The 19,881-nt window shown below is 37.5% G+C and overlaps 1 protein-coding gene across 1 annotated transcript; it reads left to right on the top strand.

Moving 5' to 3' along the window:
* The first annotated feature begins 343 nt into the window (after positions 1-343).
* LOC107549028 (T-box transcription factor TBX18-like) lies at positions 344-9,412 on the top strand. The gene is made up of 7 exons (XM_016229930.1): positions 344-760; positions 1,707-1,881; positions 2,500-2,601; positions 3,220-3,247; positions 4,172-4,236; positions 5,574-5,668; positions 7,540-9,412. Exons 1-7 carry the CDS (start codon positions 532-534, stop codon positions 8,199-8,201), a joined length of 1,356 nt encoding a protein of 451 aa, XP_016085416.1. The 5' UTR covers positions 344-531; the 3' UTR covers positions 8,202-9,412.
* Positions 9,413-19,881: the final 10,469 nt, after the last annotated feature.

Raw genomic sequence — 19,881 nt, 5'->3', positions numbered from 1 at the left:
GGGCCTCACGCAGATACAGGCGTAGATTTGGTAATAATTCTACACGATTGGCTCACGAGGGCTAGTGGGGAGGTAATGTGGAAGCATGTGGAGCATGTGCAGCCGCAGTGTGAAAATGATCGCAATGCCGCGAGCATGACTGGAGCTCAGTGAGCTAGAGATGATTCATTCTGCCGGGCCGCTTTACCACTTATGGGCGGAACGTTCTACACGAGGGGCCGAGACGCTGCGCGCCTATTGGCAGACACCACCGGTGATTGACGTGAGGCAGCCACGCCCATCTTCTGCCCTGGTTATTGGCACTTTAACGAATCTCGGCCACTGCCTCGGTGTCTGTGCGCGTTGACAGACCGATGAGACTGTTTTAAATAGACTGTTGCTTCGTTTTCAACGTCTTTGTCACAGCGCCCGTGGTAATTAGCTACTGTAGCGGACTATTCTGACTCAAGGAATGCTAGATTAAGTGCTGTTGCAAATGCACTTCTCGTGAACTTCTCTTTCTCGGCCAGTCTGTCTTCTCGGTTTGTTACCATGACTGAGAAACGACGGTCCCCGTGTACTATGAGCCTTAAAGCGCACGCATTCTCGGTAGAAGCGCTTATTGGGACGGAGAAAAAAAGAAAGCTGGAGGAGGACAATGAAAACTGTTTCGAGGAGGAAAACGAGGGGTCGAACCTGACAGAAAGCCCGCAACCCCGGCCTGGGAGAACTTGTCCAAGCACCAGGAGCTGCGAGACAGACTGCGCAAGCGACGAATCCCGTAAGTAGCCTTCTAGAGTTTTGACTGCAACTAAAACGGTTAGAAATAATATGTTCTGCGTGACACGTGCGCGAAACAAAACTATTTTATATTTTTATATTTGTAATTCTGTCGGCTGAAAAGTAACACTGTACGAAGAAAATACACCCGCCGTTATTCTGTATATTCTGCAGGCTTCTAAATAAATGCGAAACAATAATTGACATTTAAGAAAAGAGTTTTTTTAACAAACACAATTCTCAAGTAAAAACGCCTTTGTAATTTGGAGTGGAATTTAGAGTTGTAATTTAGATATGGAGTGAAGTCACGGTGACAAAAGACGAGAAATACAGTGGACAAACACAAAATAACACAGTTATGAGTCTCATAAATATAGGCACTAAGAGAGTGACTAATCTATTCTGTTTATGAGTTTGGCCACAATCATAAACACTCAAATTAACTTGCCTTCACGAAAGCCTAAATAGGCCTACTCGTAAAAAAATAAAGAAATAAATAGGCTAACTGTTGTACAGCTGGAATAAAATGTATAAAAAGTCGATTCACTTTTTCGATGTCTCTTAGAATTGTTTTCTTTTTAAAGTAAACTAATACAGTTCTTGTAATTCGTCACAAATGCACAAGTTAAATTAAATTTAATTCTTAACAATAATTCCATGATTGGGGCCAAACCAAATAAATGAAACAACAATAACAACAACAACAACAAAAAACCTTCAGATTATTTATAATTGCCTTGTAATGTTTAACAATATTAAAATATAAAAAGTCTATAAATACATGCAAATGACTTCTGAGCAAGGAAGACCATATGAGTCAGATAACCATCGCAAATCCTTTTGCATGCCACTTTAACACTGCAACAGTAGTTTAAATTAAAAGTTTTCTGCAGGTAGACTAGTTAAAATATACAATAATTAAGACCACTTTTTTTTCTCTTTCTCAGCGGAGTCTGAGGACGTGTTGTTGGATAGCCCACAACCTGCATCCCAAGGCTCGCAGGTCCTCGTGCAATCAGCCACGAGCTCCGGGGAGGAGACGCGCGTGGACCTGCAGGGCTCAGACTTGTGGAAGCGATTCCACGAGATAGGAACTGAAATGATCATCACCAAAGCCGGCAGGTGCATCACACAAAACATGCTGTACAGTTTCATAATCAGCAGCTAAATATCACCATATTCATCATTTGTATTTGAATATAGTGGTAATGTAAAAACAGTTTTTTATACATTCTTAGTAAAATACGCTATATGACTAGATTTAGTATCTTTTGATAGATGTTAAATGTTACTTTCAGATACATGGAGGAATTGAATACTATACATTTGAACAATGTTTTTGAAAATGTCCATAAAAGTGCCAAAATGTCGAAGATTTAAAAAAAATACATATAGGCCTCTATTTACATTTATTTCTATTAGGCGTGGTTTTGAGCATTACTTACAGCTACGTTTGTATTTGATGTTGATTTTTGCTGAATTGTATTTATTCATATTGACAATTTATTTAAATCAATGAACTATACACTAAATTAATTGAAATTATATATTTGGGATATATTATATATTTCACGCAAACGGGTAACATAGCCTAGCCTACTGTGTTTTTATATATGGTTAGAAAAATTATGCCCACATTAAGGTAAAAACTGCGCACTTAGGAAATCTGGATTTTGCCTCAATGTGATGTAGCCTATAGGCCTAACGAAAATATTAATATACAATGTCATTTTATCCCAGGCGAATGTTTCCCGCGATGAGAGTTAAGATTGCGGGACTGGATCCTCATCAACAGTATTATATCGCTATGGATATTGTTCCCGTCGACAACAAACGGTACAGGTGAGCAATTTACGAAACTTGTCTTCCCAACTGATCGCTGTAGGGCAGCCTGCTGTAGGCTATTGTAGACAAATGATAGAAACGATCTAAAATGTGCAAACATAATATTGAACATTTTGAACTAACCATCTCCACAAATGGCACTCCCGGACGTGGTTGACATGTTCAGTCCGGCCTTTTGCGATGCCCTTTTGGGAGCTTGACCTGCTGCACCCGAAGGTCATGAGACAACTGCAGTCAAAACAAATTCATAACGCGTTAGTTTATGGCGGGCACCCGCTAAAATAGAGTTCGCGTGAAGAAGTAACCATAGCAACAGTAGGCCTACTCGGCTGAAGTGCTTACAGTTCATTATCGGTCTACAAAACACAACTGCTGTCATTATATTATTATTTACACAGCACACATAAGCAATATCAAGGCCACCTGTTTTGTTTTAAAGATCTTTATGGTCGTAGACCTGTACTCACTACAAGCCATTTGCGTTGCGCGCGACGAACCTCAAATACATTGCCTTCAGAAAATTACTGACAGAAATTGCTTTGAAAGGTCGAGCCGTGTATAATATTATCTAAAATTCACATTATGTGACACTGACTCTTTTTTTTCCATTCCAAGGTACGTGTACCACAGCTCGAAGTGGATGGTAAAAAGCAAGCACAACCGAAGCAAGTATCAACAATATAAATAATTGTATTACTTTGTTACGAGATATGCACAATTAAAATAGTAATCAGCTAAAAACAGAAATCAACACATAATTATCTGGACTCTATACTAGCCTGTATACTTTTTAATTTGTTTTTGCCTCGGGTACAGAACCATCATCACTATGCTGCTCACAGAAAATGTATAAAGCTAAGCTATTCTGTTGTGACAATAATAGTTATTTTTATAATAAACCCATTTAAATTGCAGAACTCTCTTATTTAGGTTACACTGCTAGGAAAATTGTAAAATTTACAAGCTGATTAATTGAAATAATTATACAAATTATACCTAAAGCATTTGGGAGTTGAAGGGTTCTTGTTCTCTGCAATCATAGATCAAAGCCTCTATGAGACTGAAAGAATGAGCAGCACCCCATAAAGGTCGATTTATTTATAAAGAGCACAGTGAGTTACATAAGTGTTTATATAGGCATATGCATCGACTTTCCTGTGCCAACAGTTCAGAAGCATGTATTGATAAATTGCAACATAGGGGGAAAAAAAGATAAGTACTTTAGAAATTTTGTTTTTTATATTTTTCATTGAAATTACGTTTGTTTTGATTTGCTAAAACAGATTAATACCAGAGCATGTTTTAGATAAGTTAGAGCTCGAAATCTTATCATAATTTTCATGTTAACTGCCAAGTTTTAGAAATTATGTCATCCATTTGTCTGAGCTTATAAAAACTCAACACACATGCTCTCTCACACACACATATGTGGAAGCAAAAAGCTTATAAAATAAACCCACACACATTGTATTGTGGGATAAGGGTCACTGGTGCTAGGTCAGGGAATTTGACATTACAGGCTTTGGGTCAGTAAGGAGAATGTGTTTTGTGTGTGGATCTTTTACAGATAACAAGACTGAAGATCGACAGGAACCCTTTTGCAAAAGGATTCAGAGACTCGGGAAGAAACAGGTAAAGATCAGTAGATCTTGTTGTTAGTTGTTAGATCAGTAACTACACTAATACTGGCACTGAGGGAAAATGTCTTCCAAGGTTTTTGAATAAATTTTTATTGACAGAAATTGATCACAGCCAAGTCAAACCCATCTAGCACAGAATAGATCATAGTCTTACTAAATGTGGACAAAGTGTGTAGTTTCTGCTCTTTTTTTTTGTAAGGCAGTACATAAATGACACTTAATTGCATTTATTTTTCTCTAGCTTTCTTTGAGGCAAGAAAATGGTTTTGTTTCAAACTTCTCTTCTGACATCAGTATAAAGTTATTTCAGAACTATCAAACCATATTAAAGGATTATCATATAATTGTTTATCCAAAGGGAAAAGTCTTCTTTAAGCCAAACTAAAAGATTCCAGCAAAGCCCAGACAAAATAAACACAAAAACAGCGTCACATTAAAAGCCTTTACACAAAAATAAATGTACAAATGAAAATACACAGCACAATAAAAAATAATCTCCATCTTCACATAAAACAAGAGAAATAATAAATGTGCAAACAGGAAATGGAGGCTGTGCAGAAATAAGGCTTGTGTGACACTGGCTCGCAAGCTCAGTGGGGAAGTTTAACTCTGCTCATTAGATTTAAACAAGAGCGTTTTTAACCCCCCACTGAATCACACCAGACCACATACATCCACTTTTGCTCCGTCCCTCTGCGAGGTCTCGCAGAGCACTTAGACCAAGCCCCGTGTCTCAGTGTTACAGGAAAAGTTAAGCAGTTTGCTAAACAAACTCGGCCACTTGATAGCTCAAGTGGTGTGGCTGATAAAACTGGGGCCGAAACAAGTTGAGGCATCTTGTGTGAATTATCGCCTGAGTGGTACTGTGGAGGGGGTAGGGTAACGTCCACGTTAACAAGGCGCACCGAGCACCACCATTACTTCCAGAAAAAGCAAGAAAATGCCCCCCCCCCTCCTTTTTTCTTTCTCTCTCCTCGTAAAGCTTTAACTGTGGCTTCCTGCACTCTATGTCTGATCCCACCGATAAAGTTATGTGAAAATAATTATAGCCTTGCCATCGTACACACCAACACACACACTTTATGTTCTTCATTACCTGCTCTGCTTTACTGGCCAAATACACACCGATAAGGAAAGGGCCTTGTAGAAAGATGGCTGGCAGGATTGAACACACTGTTGGAAAGTTTAGCCAGTTGCAGAGCTTTTCTGCTAAGTGGACAGAGTTTTACTGAATCACTCTTGCCTTTGTTTTTTTTAACATATTGAGAGTTCTTGTATATCTTTAAAGAGTGGCATATGTTTATTAATCAGAATGCTTGTGCGTTGTAGGATGGGACTAGAGGCTCTGGTTGAGTCGTATGCGTTCTGGCGGCCCTCACTCAGAACTCTGACATTTGAGGACATCCCTGGAATCACTAAACAAGGTACCATGTGTGTGTGTCTGTGTGTGTGTTTCCCTGCCTTAATACATCATTGCACAATGGGTTTATAAGTATTTGTTAAAGGGGTCCGATTATGCTTTTTCACTTTTTCAACTTTAGTTAGTCTGTAATGTTGCTGTTTGAGCATAAAAAGATCTGCAAAATTACAAAGCTCAAAGTCCACTTCAAAAGGAGATATTTTATTTAACAGAAATCACTTTTCAAAAACTACAACCAACAACTCGTTTGGACTACAACGCATATTTTCTGGGATTTGTGATATCACAAATATCGATGAATGGGACAAGACCTGGTTGAGCTGCACTAGAGAAGGCAACAAGTGTTATCACTAGGTAGGAGACACGCTAGCGTTCCCAAGGCAGATGAACTTGGAGTGTTTACAATAATTCGGGTTTAAATCGCCCTCAAATTGATTTGATTTTGATGCAATATTTACACTGAAGCTCGCAGGCGGCTACGGTAAGGGGCATGACATTTCCCGAGCAGGCGCCCGAGTGCTGTCAATCACAACACGCACTGGCCCAGCTAACCAATCACAGCACATTTCATATTTCAGAAGGCGGGCCTTCATTTGATACAGGAACTATTCGAGCCGTTCATGCCAGACTGGGGAGAGAGGTGTTGTAATAATGTAAAATATGTGAAAAATAATGTGTTTTTCGAATAACCTAGTATGAGAGCCTGTTCTAGTACATCCCCAAAACAAAATCAAGACTTTGTAAAAGAGCATAATAGGACCCCATTAAGAATTAAGGTGCGTCACATTGGTGAAATTGCAGAGAAATTTTGCAAGTAAAAAGGTTTTGTCTAATTGTCTCTTCTCAATAGCGTAGAGATGCAAGAAGCACCGCTCACACCAAGGTTTTTGTTGCTCCATGTTGCAAATTCATGTGACCAACTTGAAAATAAGCGAAACTTGTGTGGGGAATTTTTTCGCCCTCACACAAAACTCCAAATTGCACAGATTCCTACTGGAAATGCGAGCTAAAATTTTGCAGAACAACGATAAATGTGACCACACGCCTTTAATTTCTTTGGAATAAAAAGATTTGTGCTCCCTCAGAGAGAGCGTTAACCCTTTAATCCATTTTTTTGTACTGTCATTTTAAACCTGTATGACTTACTTTTTTCTGTGGAACAAGAGAATATATTGTAAAATGTCAATTTTTTACGATACAATGAACGTCAGTAGGGTTAAATGTCTGGAACAATGTGAAGCTAAATATTTTTGGGTGAACTAGCTCTCAAAGAATTTGAGAATGCCCTTTATATTCAAATTCAATTCCTGAAACAGGACACAGAATTGCAATTTGAATATGATTGCAGAATGAAAGAATTCAAAGAAAATTATATAAATAAAATTTGAAAATAAGCCAATTCTTCAAGTATGAAATTTTGTATTAGAAAACTAAATACAAAGTATTTTTAAAATAGTTAAAGAATAAATTTGATTTTATGTTTATTATAGCCCTTATGTAGCTCCACCCCTTTTCAGCACTGCACTCATTCTGTCTTCCGTTTGTATTTCCACAGTGTGAAGGTACAAATCAAAGTCGTAAGAATTTATGAATGAACTGCTCACTTTTAAATCTTCTCGGTCTACTGACATTTGTTATGACATCCTCTTTGAACATTACAATGAATATGATAACTTTCGTTAACTCTACAATAAGTAAATCCACTTCACCAGCTAATTACTCTTCAACGGTGATGCTAGAGATACTGCAAAAACTGAAGTTTTTAGACAAAATTCTAAAAATGTTTCTCTGATGCACAAGGTCTATATTTATTTTATGTTTTATGTGTATGTTTTGTATTAATCACGTGTAATTGAAATGTATGACTGCTCACAGGTGCAGCTGGCTCTCACGGTGTTGTTGGGTCTTCAACACACGCGCATCTGCTGTCCTCATCCTCATGTTCTTCCCCTACATTCCACCTGGGTTCCGGGGCGGGGCCAGTGTGTGATTACTCCACCTGCAGTCGAACAAGCCACCCACTCCATCGCTACGCCCCTCCCCTCTCTGCAGACTCCTACAGTCGATTGGCCAGCCCAGCAGCAGATGCGTTTTCCACTACTCGGAGCTCCACGTATGTGAGCGGGACTGAAGGTGAAGCTTTCTCGTGCACACAGACTGGCCTGCCAATCCAGATCCACAGCATGCCAAGCACAACCTCCCAGCTACAGTACCTAATGCCCAGCCACACCCATAATGCATTTTCCACCAATCAGAGCACACAGGGTTCCTATAACGGATTCCGCCTGCACAGCCCGTATGGTCTCTATGGTTACAACTTCTCCACTTCTCCTCGCCTGGCCACCAGCCCTGAAAAGACAGCAGCTACGCAAAGTTCATTCCTTGGCTCCTCCCCTAGCGGGACACTGACGGACAGGCAGGTTCTATCCACTGTGGACAGTCTGCACATGCTCAGCAGTAGTCAACAGAATATTTTTGACTCACGGACTTTGGGGTTGACAAGCTCCACCTCCCAGGTGACAGCCCACATGGCTTGACCTGCATCCCAAAAACTTTGACGGACTTCAAACTCAGCTAAGAATGTTTTCTTTGAGTATAAACTACTTTAGAGGACTAGTCAATAGTATAATTTATAATCTGCTGGAGGTTCATCACTCTCGCAAGAGTTGAGAGAAGGACATACTGCGATGAAAAGGAAAGGAGACATATCAAAATGTAAATAACTGAGAGAAATCTGCAATATCATTTATGTTTTTCTGTAAATGACAGCTGAAGATCACATTGAGGATATTTTTAAACAGCCTTTATATCTTAAAAATCATTCTGATGAAGCAGCACAGACCATTTTTGGACACTAGGGTATGGAAATGCCTGAAGAATAACGTGGGAAGGCCAGAAAATACTTTACAGACACAGTTTCACGGCATAAAAGGATATCAACCATCAGATCTCATCAAGGTTCAATGAGACCCCTGAACTGCTGGTAGAAGTGTGAGGAGTTTAACAGATGACTTTTGTGAGGCTGGACTCAGCGTCTTATGGACAATAAAACCGAGTTTGGCCCTTAAAAGTGAGCAGACTGGAAAAAAAGACAGGAAGTGATGTCACAAACACAGGCTGCAATGACATTGCTTTTAACTACATAGTTTGCAAGGTGACAATCAGCAGGTAACTGTCACTCTGGGCAAACGTCTTGTTTGTGCTGAGGTTTTAAGCACATCCAATCAGCATCTATGGCAGATAATGTGGTTTAATATGAAACTGGACGAAGAAAAAGGAAACGTGGGCTAGTGTTTACAAATTCTCTCCAAGTCAAAGGGTTTTGGCCTGGATCAGCACTGCTGTCCGAGTCTTGGAACAGACAGGGCTGAATGAAATCTGATCTGAGATGATAATTCTCACACTTTATAAATAAAACCATTGGCATTCTTCAGAAAGATTATAGTCCTGCCACGAGATACATGCTGATTCCAGGTCAGCTGTCTCGCTCTCAATCCAAGGACTGAAAAGAACGCTTTTCCCTTGCCGACATGTTAGATTTTGCTAATTTACTTGTAAAAAATTTAATTTTTCACAAATATGGAGAATATGAATATTATTGATACTATGTAAAGATTTCACTTGCACTTACGGCAATTTTAAATACTTGCTTTTTCATATTCAGGCTTTTTTGCCAGAGTGGCCACAATAGACACTTCCTCCATGTTTGACTCTTGTTGGCCTGAGAATTAGAAAACCCTTTGAGCCAAATAAAATATATCCTTATGCAAAAGCATAATTGTGGAGTGTGTGCATGTGTGTTTCAGCATCAGATGCTTCTCTTGGGGTCAGGCAAAGGATCTGAATGCCTAACAAATGAAAAATACCACCAGGGGCTCCTGGAGAGCAGCACACACACAAACAAAATGCTTTCATGCACACAAAGACATAAAGTTTGAACTTGCAACCTTACAGTTTAAATACAAAAGTGAACTTCTGTCACTGAGAGATCAAACATGCCAACAACATTATTCTGTTTATGTGAAATGGTAAATGAGTGTGACATTACACACACACTCGTCATGTACTTGTAATGTGGTTAGGTTGCAGTTGAGAATGTATGTGTATCTTAAGGAGGTTATGCAAGACCTTCTGAACACTACTAACTTTCAACACCTAATATTCCGCAGATATAAAAACAAATTAGGGGACTTTAAACAGGTAGTGTTTGAATTTTGGCTTATTTTTTTAAACATTAAATACTCAAACAGCACTAGGAATTTGTACTAGGAGTTTACTGTTTTAATACATTTTGTTACTGGTAGGACTGGGTCAGTCTTCAGAACCAGAACCAGTGAGACACCTGTTATGGACAAACAGCATGTGCAGAGAGAGAGAGAGAGAGAGAGAGAAGGTTGTTGGGTGCTTTTTTATTTTAGAACAGAGGAATGGTTGGCTTGCTGTATCTCACTAACAGGTGACAGCCCCCCTATGTTTGGCAAACCTTGCATACACCCATATCCTTATGCACACACACTCACACACCTCACATTACTGGCTCATTATCAGTAAACATGAGGACATTAACTCTCTTATTAGCTTAAAATGAATCATTTAACCAAATATTCTTAATTTCTTAAGTAATAAAATAAAAATATACACACACATATAAACATATAATATATATATATATGTATTTACTATATATAAATACACATGATATATACATATATATAAAGAGAAGAATTACTTATATACACTTCACTTTAATAATCGTAAAAAATAACCATCCATTATCAGTTAACTTAAATGGCAATAATTTAAATAAGCGAATGAAAAAGAAGCTTGTTTATTTTTGCCCATAATATTTTCAGATCCAGCAATAAAGTGTCATATAACTCATCTACAGATGCTTTTTAGATTGCCTAGCTAACATGTCTTGTGTATTGGTCACCACCATTCTGCCAGGGCTCTCTTTTCCTGTCAGTGTGTTGGCATACGGGATCAACTTTCGGTCCCTCACTGCCTGGCACCATCATCTCTCTACAAGGCCAACACAGTGTTACATTTTCACACTCCTGAGTTCATCTCATAGGTCTTACAGACATCAATTATGTACTTCAAGGGGATTTTTATTGATTGTGCAATCTATCTTTTGCACATTTACATCTGTTCAACATTCTAAGTACAGAGAGTTACAGAAAATTATGTCAGAGCTTAAGTCATTAAAAACTTGTCAATTGGTAAAAAGCAAGTTTCCTTACTATATACAGTAAAAAACTGTAATAAATCTAAAAAAAACAGTCATCATATACTGTAATTAGAATTATCTGTATCAGGCTTTACATTTGATGCTATTTGGTTTAAACAATTACGTTTCATGTTAGTTTGTGCTATCAATTATATACACATATTGTTGCTTATTTAATGTTTATTGCATTAGTTTAGTGTCACTTGTGTTACCATGATGATGTTTTGTATTAGTGTGCCTGACACTGTGTGCATCTTTTATACATTAGTATTTACCTCAGCTTGTGGAAAAGTTACTTATGATGAACTTATGATATAATATTAACATTACAATATTAACATTACAGTTGACGAAATTTAAGTTCAGTCCTGTAAAACCTACAATGTTGCTCCCTTATACGATAAAGTTACAACAACCACAGCTGCCTTATTTTCCTGTAAAATTTCAAGGATAGATTTTTACACTGAATGAAGAGGAAACAGATAAAAGTATTTTATGTTTAAAACTACAATTTTTTTGGTTCGTATATACTTTACCTCTGTCCCATTGTCATTAACAAGTAGGGTTTAACTTTGGGATTATGAATTTTGTTAGTCTCAAAACCAGTGGTCAATTAATTCTCATAGCAACTGTATTTATTAATGTTTACGGTTATAATATTGCTATTTAATGTCCCATTTTGCACAATATAAGCCTTGCAATATAAGAACTTTAAAATAAACCCTCATTTTGTGAATACATCATTTAGGGATAAATTATATTTCAAGAATTGTAAAGTAAAAGTTATTTGTATCTATATTTTCTCTATTTTAAAATGTCAACCAACATTGGCCTATTCCTCGTCAGAAATAAGATGGATGAGGAAGTCGAAGGGTCACATCAAGCCCTTCTGTGTGCAGGACATTTCACTCAAACAGAAGAATTTCCTGTAAGTGTGAAAGGACAAGTGGGCAGCGTGTGTATGTGCGCTGATGCTCATGGGTGTTCCAGGAAGAGCACCTGTGGTGTGCAGGGTCGAGCTGTGCTGGTGTCTGATATGTGTATGTGGGGGGCGAGAGGGTCTGCGTGACCCGTTAATGGCCTGGGGGGTATTTGATGACAGTTGCAGTAATCTGAAGCTGACTGGTGTCTCTTACACTCATTTAATCTTTGTCATCAAATCCCACCACCCGTCTGATTAATGGCTATGGTTCAACCCTGTTTTCAGAGCCTTATATGTGGCCATGATGAATGTCGATCTATGGCCATATTTTCCTCTAATATAACCATGAAAAACTATTACGAAAGACTTCCTCCTCCCCTCTTAACAGTTAAACTCTGTTTATGTACAGTATGTGTGTGTGTGTGTGTGTGTCTGAGAAACTGATCTCTTCTATAAACGTCTTCTCTGTATCTTGCCAGGCGTCTAAATGATCTGTGGCTTGGATAAATCAAAACGGAAATGCAAATCATATAGCTAAGGTCAGCTTAGCCCGCTCTCATCACACACTAGCACCTTCCATCACACACTCATAAACGACAAACAAACACAAAGGTATGAAAGTGATATGCTTTTTATAATGGTCCACTTCTGAGGCAAGTTGTATGACTTAAAATTAGGATGATTTAGACTTAAAGGTGTCATATGATGCTTTTTTAAAGATCATTTTTTTATGTATTTGGTGTAACAGAATATGTTGACATGCTTTAATGTTCAAAAAACACATTATTTTTCAAATACTGTACATTATTGTAGGTCCTCTATGCCCCGCCTCTCTCAAACGCTTCGTTTTCTACAAAGTCCCTCCTTCCGACAAGCGCAGTCTACTCTTATGTATATAAATACACTGCAAAGGTAGTGTCACCAGTCTGCTTAGATAAAGTAGTTTTATTTTGAGAAACTGGGTTTTTAAAATGGAAGAACTAAACACAAATGTTCCAGGTCAGTGGCATCACATTTTTGAAAGACATTCAGTTTTGTTGAGGCACTTTAGGATGTAAAACAGATATGTAGATTATTATTATATTTTATATTAATCTTGGTGGACAGACATTTTATTGGAGCGTTTACGCACATTTGGTGTTTTCTGTACAGCCGAATATAGACAGATGCTGATTTGCAATTATCTGAATGAGTTTTTTAATGCAACTCAATTATTGTAGACACATAAAAACAAAAGGAACCGTGACTGGTCATATTTCATGGCAGTCAGATCTTTCATTGTCTATGTTTTTGGACTATATAAATACACTGCAAAGGTAGTGTCACCAGTCTGCTTAGATAAAGTAGTTTTATTTTGAGAAACTGGGTTTTTAAAATGGAAGAACTAAACACAAATGTTCCAGGTCAGTGGCATCACATTTTTGAAAGTCATTCAGTTTTGTTGAGGCACTTTATTTTATATTAATCTTGGTGGACAGACATTTTATTGGAGCGTTTACGCACATTTGGTGTTTTCTGTACAGCCGAATATAGACAGATGCTGATTTGCAATTATCTGAATGAGTTTTTTAATGCAACTCAATTATTGTAGACACATAAAAACAAAAGGAACCGTGACCGGTCATATTTCATGGCAGTCAGATCTTTCATTGTCTATGTTTTTGGCAAGAATAAGCTGTAAACTTGACCAGACTTTATGCCAGTGATCAAAAGTCTGGGCTATGTGAAGTTTTATTTTAGGACAAAATCATATGATATATAGTTTCATTATTTGTAACTATTCAATAATTATTGACCATAACATGTAAAGCGTCACAATTCGATATGCAAGCAAGTAATACAAAAGACCAAACACAAATTAAGTATGCAAATATTATGTTGATGTGATTGCTACTGTCAAAATTTTATCAGATTTGTTTTTTTAACTTGTACAAATATCACAGTTTAATCCAAAAAGGAAAGGAAAAAAGGAGCATGTTTGTGTGTAAAGGCCGGTTAGTTAACAGCAAAGGCCATTTGTCTTTTGCATGCAGCATATAGTGACACCCCACATACACACGCACACACACACATCTAACTTCTCTCGTCCCATTAGCAGTAGAATGCAGAGGGCTGGCACTGCCTCCTCCCCTGTCCAGTCCCCTCCTATGGCCAGTCTTAGCACTGTCATTTATAGCACAGCACACCATCAATCTTAATAGAAGTGAGAAGTGCAAAGAGCCGATGAAACAGCAGCCATGATCACTATTTCGGCCTGGGAGAGGGAGGGAGGGAGGAGTAGGACAGGAGAGAGATGAGTGTCCACGCCAGTAAAAGAGAGAAGGGGAAGGGAGAGAGGAGAAGTGAAATGCTTGGGAGCCCTGTGAGAGCTTTTCACGTTCCAGGGGGGGGGGGGGGGAATAAAAATCGGATCATTAGGTATTTACATTACTCATCTGATGATTAATGATAATAATGTGTGTTTTGGCACAAATGAGTGTGTTTCCATTTGTAAATGTATTTTTGTGTGTCAGAGCTGAGGGTTCTAAAATTATTCAGAACTATGAAAATCAAAGTTTCACACATGACTTTTAATTATGCCATAGTGCAACTGATGAGATTAGCAACAGCAAGGTCATCGATTTGATTTTCACAAAAAACTGATGTAGTATACTGTAAAAACACTTTGGATAAATGTGCCTGCCAAATCCATAAATGTCAATGTCTGCCAAATACAACATTTAGGGATGTGTGTAAATGAACAGAAATGAATACAACCGGACTGACATTTCCAGCGGGAAAAAAAGAAGTGTTTGCAAGAAAGCAAAAAGACTTAACTTTTAGATAAGCATGAAATGCTGTGAATTTTATTTTATTTTATTACTTTTTTTGGTTAGTGATTTAAAAAAGTAAGTTTTGGCATTTGATCAACATTGGATATTATTGTGCTGGTATTTAATTCTGGATTTATTGTATCTAAAATATATAAAGACAGAAGAGACTGAATCAAAATCAAATTGAATATGCAAATATTTTCAATGTTGAACAAAATTGTTTATCAAAATGTAACAAAAATGTAAAAAAAAAAAAATCAATACATAGCTGTCATATATTGCAAGCACTGCAATAAAAAACATAGTTTGTAAGAGAAACAGATAAAAACAGCAAAGGACGGAACAATAAAACAAGTGACATTGACAGGTTGAGATGAGTGGAATAGAAGAAATTTTATCTCTACAAAGTGCAACAATTTTAAACTCCCCACAGCTAAATGAGTGTGTGTCATGATGCAAAGCATTCTGGATATATGGATCGTGACCTTTGAGTCCTGCATTCCTTAACAGGCCAAGGACACAGAGATATGAATACAGACTCAGACACGCGCACACACAGATATGAGTGACCGATTGCATTAAACCTTCATGGTTAAAACAAGCTCAAGGTCACTCATGCCTACTAGTGCCCTTACAAACACACACACACACACACACACACACACACACACACATTAAAAACGGACCATGCAACACTGAAGACTTGAGTAACAGCTGCTGAAAATTCAGCTTTGGACTCACAGGTATAAAGTACATCTTATAATATATAATAGAAGTTAATGCAAAATAGAATAGAACTAACTGTAATGATATTTCAAGTTTTTGGTCAAATAAATACAACCTTGTCAAGCATTACTTCAAAAAACATTAGAAAATGCTACTTTTGAACAGTAGTGTGTATTCGTATGTTTTTACAGTTTATGCTGAAAAAAAATCACATTCAAGATATTTTGCAATTTTGGAGTAAACTCTATTATGCTTTTTAGAATTTTTCTCTTTTTTTCTCACTAGACAAGATTAAGATTTTTTTGCTGTGCATATGTGGAAGTCTGAGGTTAGCTTCTTGAAAAAGAGAAAGAGGGGGAGAGTGATCATTTTTGCTGGTAGCCGGATGTGCTGGTGACCCCAGAGGTCAGACACAAGCACGGATTATTCCCTAATCCCTGTGTGGGTGTGTGTGTGTGTGCGTGAGTGTCGCTGTTAAAACATACTCCAGTATATTGTGACTGCAGGTAGAGGAAGCAGGGCTTTGAGTTCTACATCGTGTTTACATCTGACTAGAAGAAAACAGACATATGCAGACCATCCAGACAATCAAAACAGTCAATAAAATACAACATAATAGAATTCAAAAAGAATATCTAAACCCAGCAATGCTAAATTATATAAAGTGATATAACAAACAATATATATGTTTATATAGTAAGTATAAAAATATAATAATACTTTGTATATGATGTATTCTAATATTAATTCACTTACAGTAAAGTATAAAATACAATTTTTGAAAGTCTCAGTTATATAATAATATAAAACATGTATCTCAGTATTTTCTTTTTAATATTTTTGTTTCGGTTTTGATGCTCATGAACAGCACTACAAATCCACTCAAACAGATGAATCGAGAGATTCCGATTTGTAAAAGAGACACCAGCATTTAAGGAATGTATCATTTTTGCCGATCATAAGATCTATGAGAGCGCTCACTGTACGGTTTATCAGCCCTGCAGTCAGATGAGCAGCTTCTGCAAGCTCCAGCAGGCCTACGGTAAACACTGAGATCAGAGACAGACACAAACACAAACACACATACACATCACCTTGTTAATGAAAACCAAACTGTTCATATTTGCCTACTATAGAGCAAAATACACATGCACACACTCTGACTAATGTTGCAAAACACACCTGAGAATCCAATCATGAAAGAGTACATCATGACAAAAATGTTTTGAAGGTTGCTTAGCAACTGTGCTATAATTATGTTTTTATTGCATGTACTAAAAGATCCAAATATCTTGTGTTGTTATTTTGTTTACATGCACCTCCATCAAGGACTGCATGTAACTTTCAGCCAAACAGAGCAAAGGAGACTTTCTGCTTCTCAAATCCATATTGTTCAAGAACAAATGAGATCAATATATAACTCATAAATACATATATATACATAAGTAACACATAAATATAAACACACACATGCACGGAGACACACATCTTTTCTGACACCACACACTTACATTCAGAATTACTTCTTATCTGTACACAGACATGTCAGAGTAGCAGGGAGTATCCACTGCAGCTGTAAGGTTTTCCGGAGTGTATCATATTTGTGATAGCTCTCTGCACACACACACACACACACACACACACACACACACACACCATATTCATACACACAAACACCTACACAAACTGCTCATTTGTCATCTGTTAGTACTTACTGTGACTGTGCTACCCTTAACTCATGGAAAACTAACAGAAATGTGCACATCTGCTTAGCTTATATATATAAATATTCATATTCATGAAAATTCATATGATGTCTGTTTATTTAAAATTTTATAATATGCAAGAACAAACAAAAGATCAAAACAATACAATACAAAATATATATTCAAAACCCCAACTCCACCCACCCCACTACCCATCAGACAAAAAGTATCAATTACATAAAAAAAAATTTTTTTTAAAAAGGAAACCCTGAGTTATACAAATTTGGGCCTGTATTCCCTACTTGAGTTTTTCAACAAATGACAGAAAAAGTTGCCAGATTGCATATAATCTCTGGGTAGACCCTTGAAGTGAATATCTTATTTTTTCCAGTTTAAGATGTTGCATGACGTCCTTAATCCAATGAGAAAAAGTGGGGGGAAGAGGGTCCTTCCATTTAAGCAATATTAATCTTCTGGCAAGTAAAGTGTAAAAGGCCAACATTTTACAATTATAACCACTTAGACGCATGTTCTGTGCTTTGATGCCAAATATAGCAATAAAAGGAGATGGATCTATTGGCAATTCTATCACTTCTGAGAAAGCATCAAAGATCGATTTCCAAAAGTTATACAAAGCTGGACATGTCCAAAACATATGTATAAGGCACGCAGGAGCCGGTCTACACCTATCACAAATAGGATCCAGTTCTGGCTGTTATATGATTTTTAATATCATTATATGTCTATAATTAAGTGCATGTATTGAAAGTACGTGACCGCTAAACAATTTTGACTACATGTTAAATTATTTATAAGTGAGTAAATAAATATTATTTTATTCATTTAATTATTTGTGTGTGTGTGTGTGTGTGTGTGTGTGTGTGTGTATACACGTGTACACACACTTCAATATATTCACATTATAATAAATTATATATATTATATATTCATATTATTAATTATAACTGATTACACTCAATACAACAGTATATTATAGTATAAGAATTTTAGTATAAACTAATACAATTAAGAAATGCTGATTAATAGTATGCTCATTAAGTCAAGTCTCATTTATGTAGCGCATATATAATAAAGATGGTTTCAAAGCATCTTTACAGGAAAATAACAGTGTTAATGTTGCAAATTACATCAGTTATGAAAAAAATATTTAATGATTAATTAATATAAAATATTTATTATAATTATTATAATGTCCTGATTTAATAACACATTACAGTGAATTATTACAATTTTAATCGATTGCAGCCCTAGTGTTTACTCTTTTTATCTCTACATGTCTTCATATTCAAGCTATATTTCAATGATCTTTTCAGGAGCTTTATGCTAGGACTGGTAATTTTCAGACAGACAAAGTGCTTCACCACTCCTTCAACTGTTCTGGACTCATGTCCTTTTATCTGGGTGAGCAGGTTATTGAATCTGGTGTGTTCTGAATTGACAGATGATTTGTGTAAATGTTAAAGGCCAGTGGGAGCAGACTGGGGTTGTAGAGAGCAGGTTAGTGCTTTTACTGGAAGGTTTTACTGGTTTGATCATTACTGGCACCTAGAGAATCAGACAGATGTTGAGAAACTATTAAAAAATACACCACAAAACCATGTGTGAGTGAAAAGAGTGAAAACGAAAGACGTGGACAAAGCGAAAGGTGTGTGTGTGTTGTTAATTTTTTTTAATTTCAAGGTAACAGTCAGACTGCATGAAGCTAACACATACAGACACACGCAGGCACTTGCACAGACAAACACATCCTTCTCTTGCTTGTCAACACCCCTTATCCAGGCTTTGAACTGCAGGGATCCGGAATGAGAAACAGTGACGCCTCCATCCAATCCTAATCAGAAGATATATCTCATTCACACCCCTACAAACCCTTATTTACACACACATTCACTCACTTCTCACCCTTATCCACATCTCCTTCTGTTGTCTTCCAGCATTTCTACACTTACTGATGTGAGCAGTGGGGCATAATAATCAGAAGAGAATCTGTGTTCTGATTGGATGACTGACTGAATAAGGGGAGGAGCTACAACAAGTTCCCTTACTGAACGGTACAAATAGATCGGTAGGGGTGTTGATGCTAATCCACCACGGGACTCGGGTAAGAAGTGTGACAGGAGCACTGTTCAACTCTTTATCTGAAGTATTTAACTGTTCACAGCAGATGGCACAACATTGCTCCAATTGGATTGGATATTGTTCAACTTATGGCCACAAAGTGTTAAATGTGGTCTTTATTCAATCACGCACATTAACACCTGAAGAAATGGCGGAGCAAGCGGCTAGTGAAAGTGAAAGTAAATCAGAATAGCGGAAACTCACATCAACTAGCGGCACACATTCATAATAAAAGTCCTTCCCCTATAAACATACATAGGGAATTTAGAACAGCCGCCCCCAGATTAGCATAGCTAATATGTCTAAAGATAAATTCCCTAGTCGTTGGAGTACGTTTCACCTCCATCTGGAAGTGCAGGAAGTCTGACAAGTTTGGCCACAGGTCGTAGGTATAGGCGATCATTGACCTGTACTTGAGCTGACCTGATGTGTCCATCAGCACTGGGTATCAGTTTGACAACGCGACCAACTGGCCATTGGGCTCTGGGAAGCTGCGGGTCGATTATCATGACCACCGTGTTCTCAGCTAGATCTAGAGTTACCCACTGCCACTTCTGGCGAGTCTAGAGACCCAGGAGGTAATGTCGTGTGAAGTAAGACCAGAAGTGATCAACGATAGTCTGGGAATGACGCCAACGACGCTTGGACAAGGGCTCAGGGGTGTAAATCACCTGGGGAAGT

This window comes from Sinocyclocheilus grahami, unplaced genomic scaffold, assembly GCF_001515645.1.
Source record: "Sinocyclocheilus grahami isolate Dianchi unplaced genomic scaffold, SAMN03320097.WGS_v1.1 scaffold361.1, whole genome shotgun sequence".
NCBI classification, from domain to species: Eukaryota; Metazoa; Chordata; class Actinopteri; order Cypriniformes; family Cyprinidae; genus Sinocyclocheilus; species Sinocyclocheilus grahami.
This window is presented reverse-complemented; position numbering and strand designations above follow the sequence as displayed.

Coding starts and splice junctions, on each gene's coding strand:
- LOC107549028 (XM_016229930.1), top strand. CDS start 532: ATGACTGAGAAACGACGGTCCCCGTGTACTATGAGCCTTAAAGCGCAC. Junction 2,602..3,219: donor GTCGACAACAAACGGTACAG/GTGAGCAATTTA, acceptor TTCCATTCCAAG/GTACGTGTACCACAGCTCGA. Junction 3,248..4,171: donor ACCACAGCTCGAAGTGGATG/GTAAAAAGCAAG, acceptor GATCTTTTACAG/ATAACAAGACTGAAGATCGA.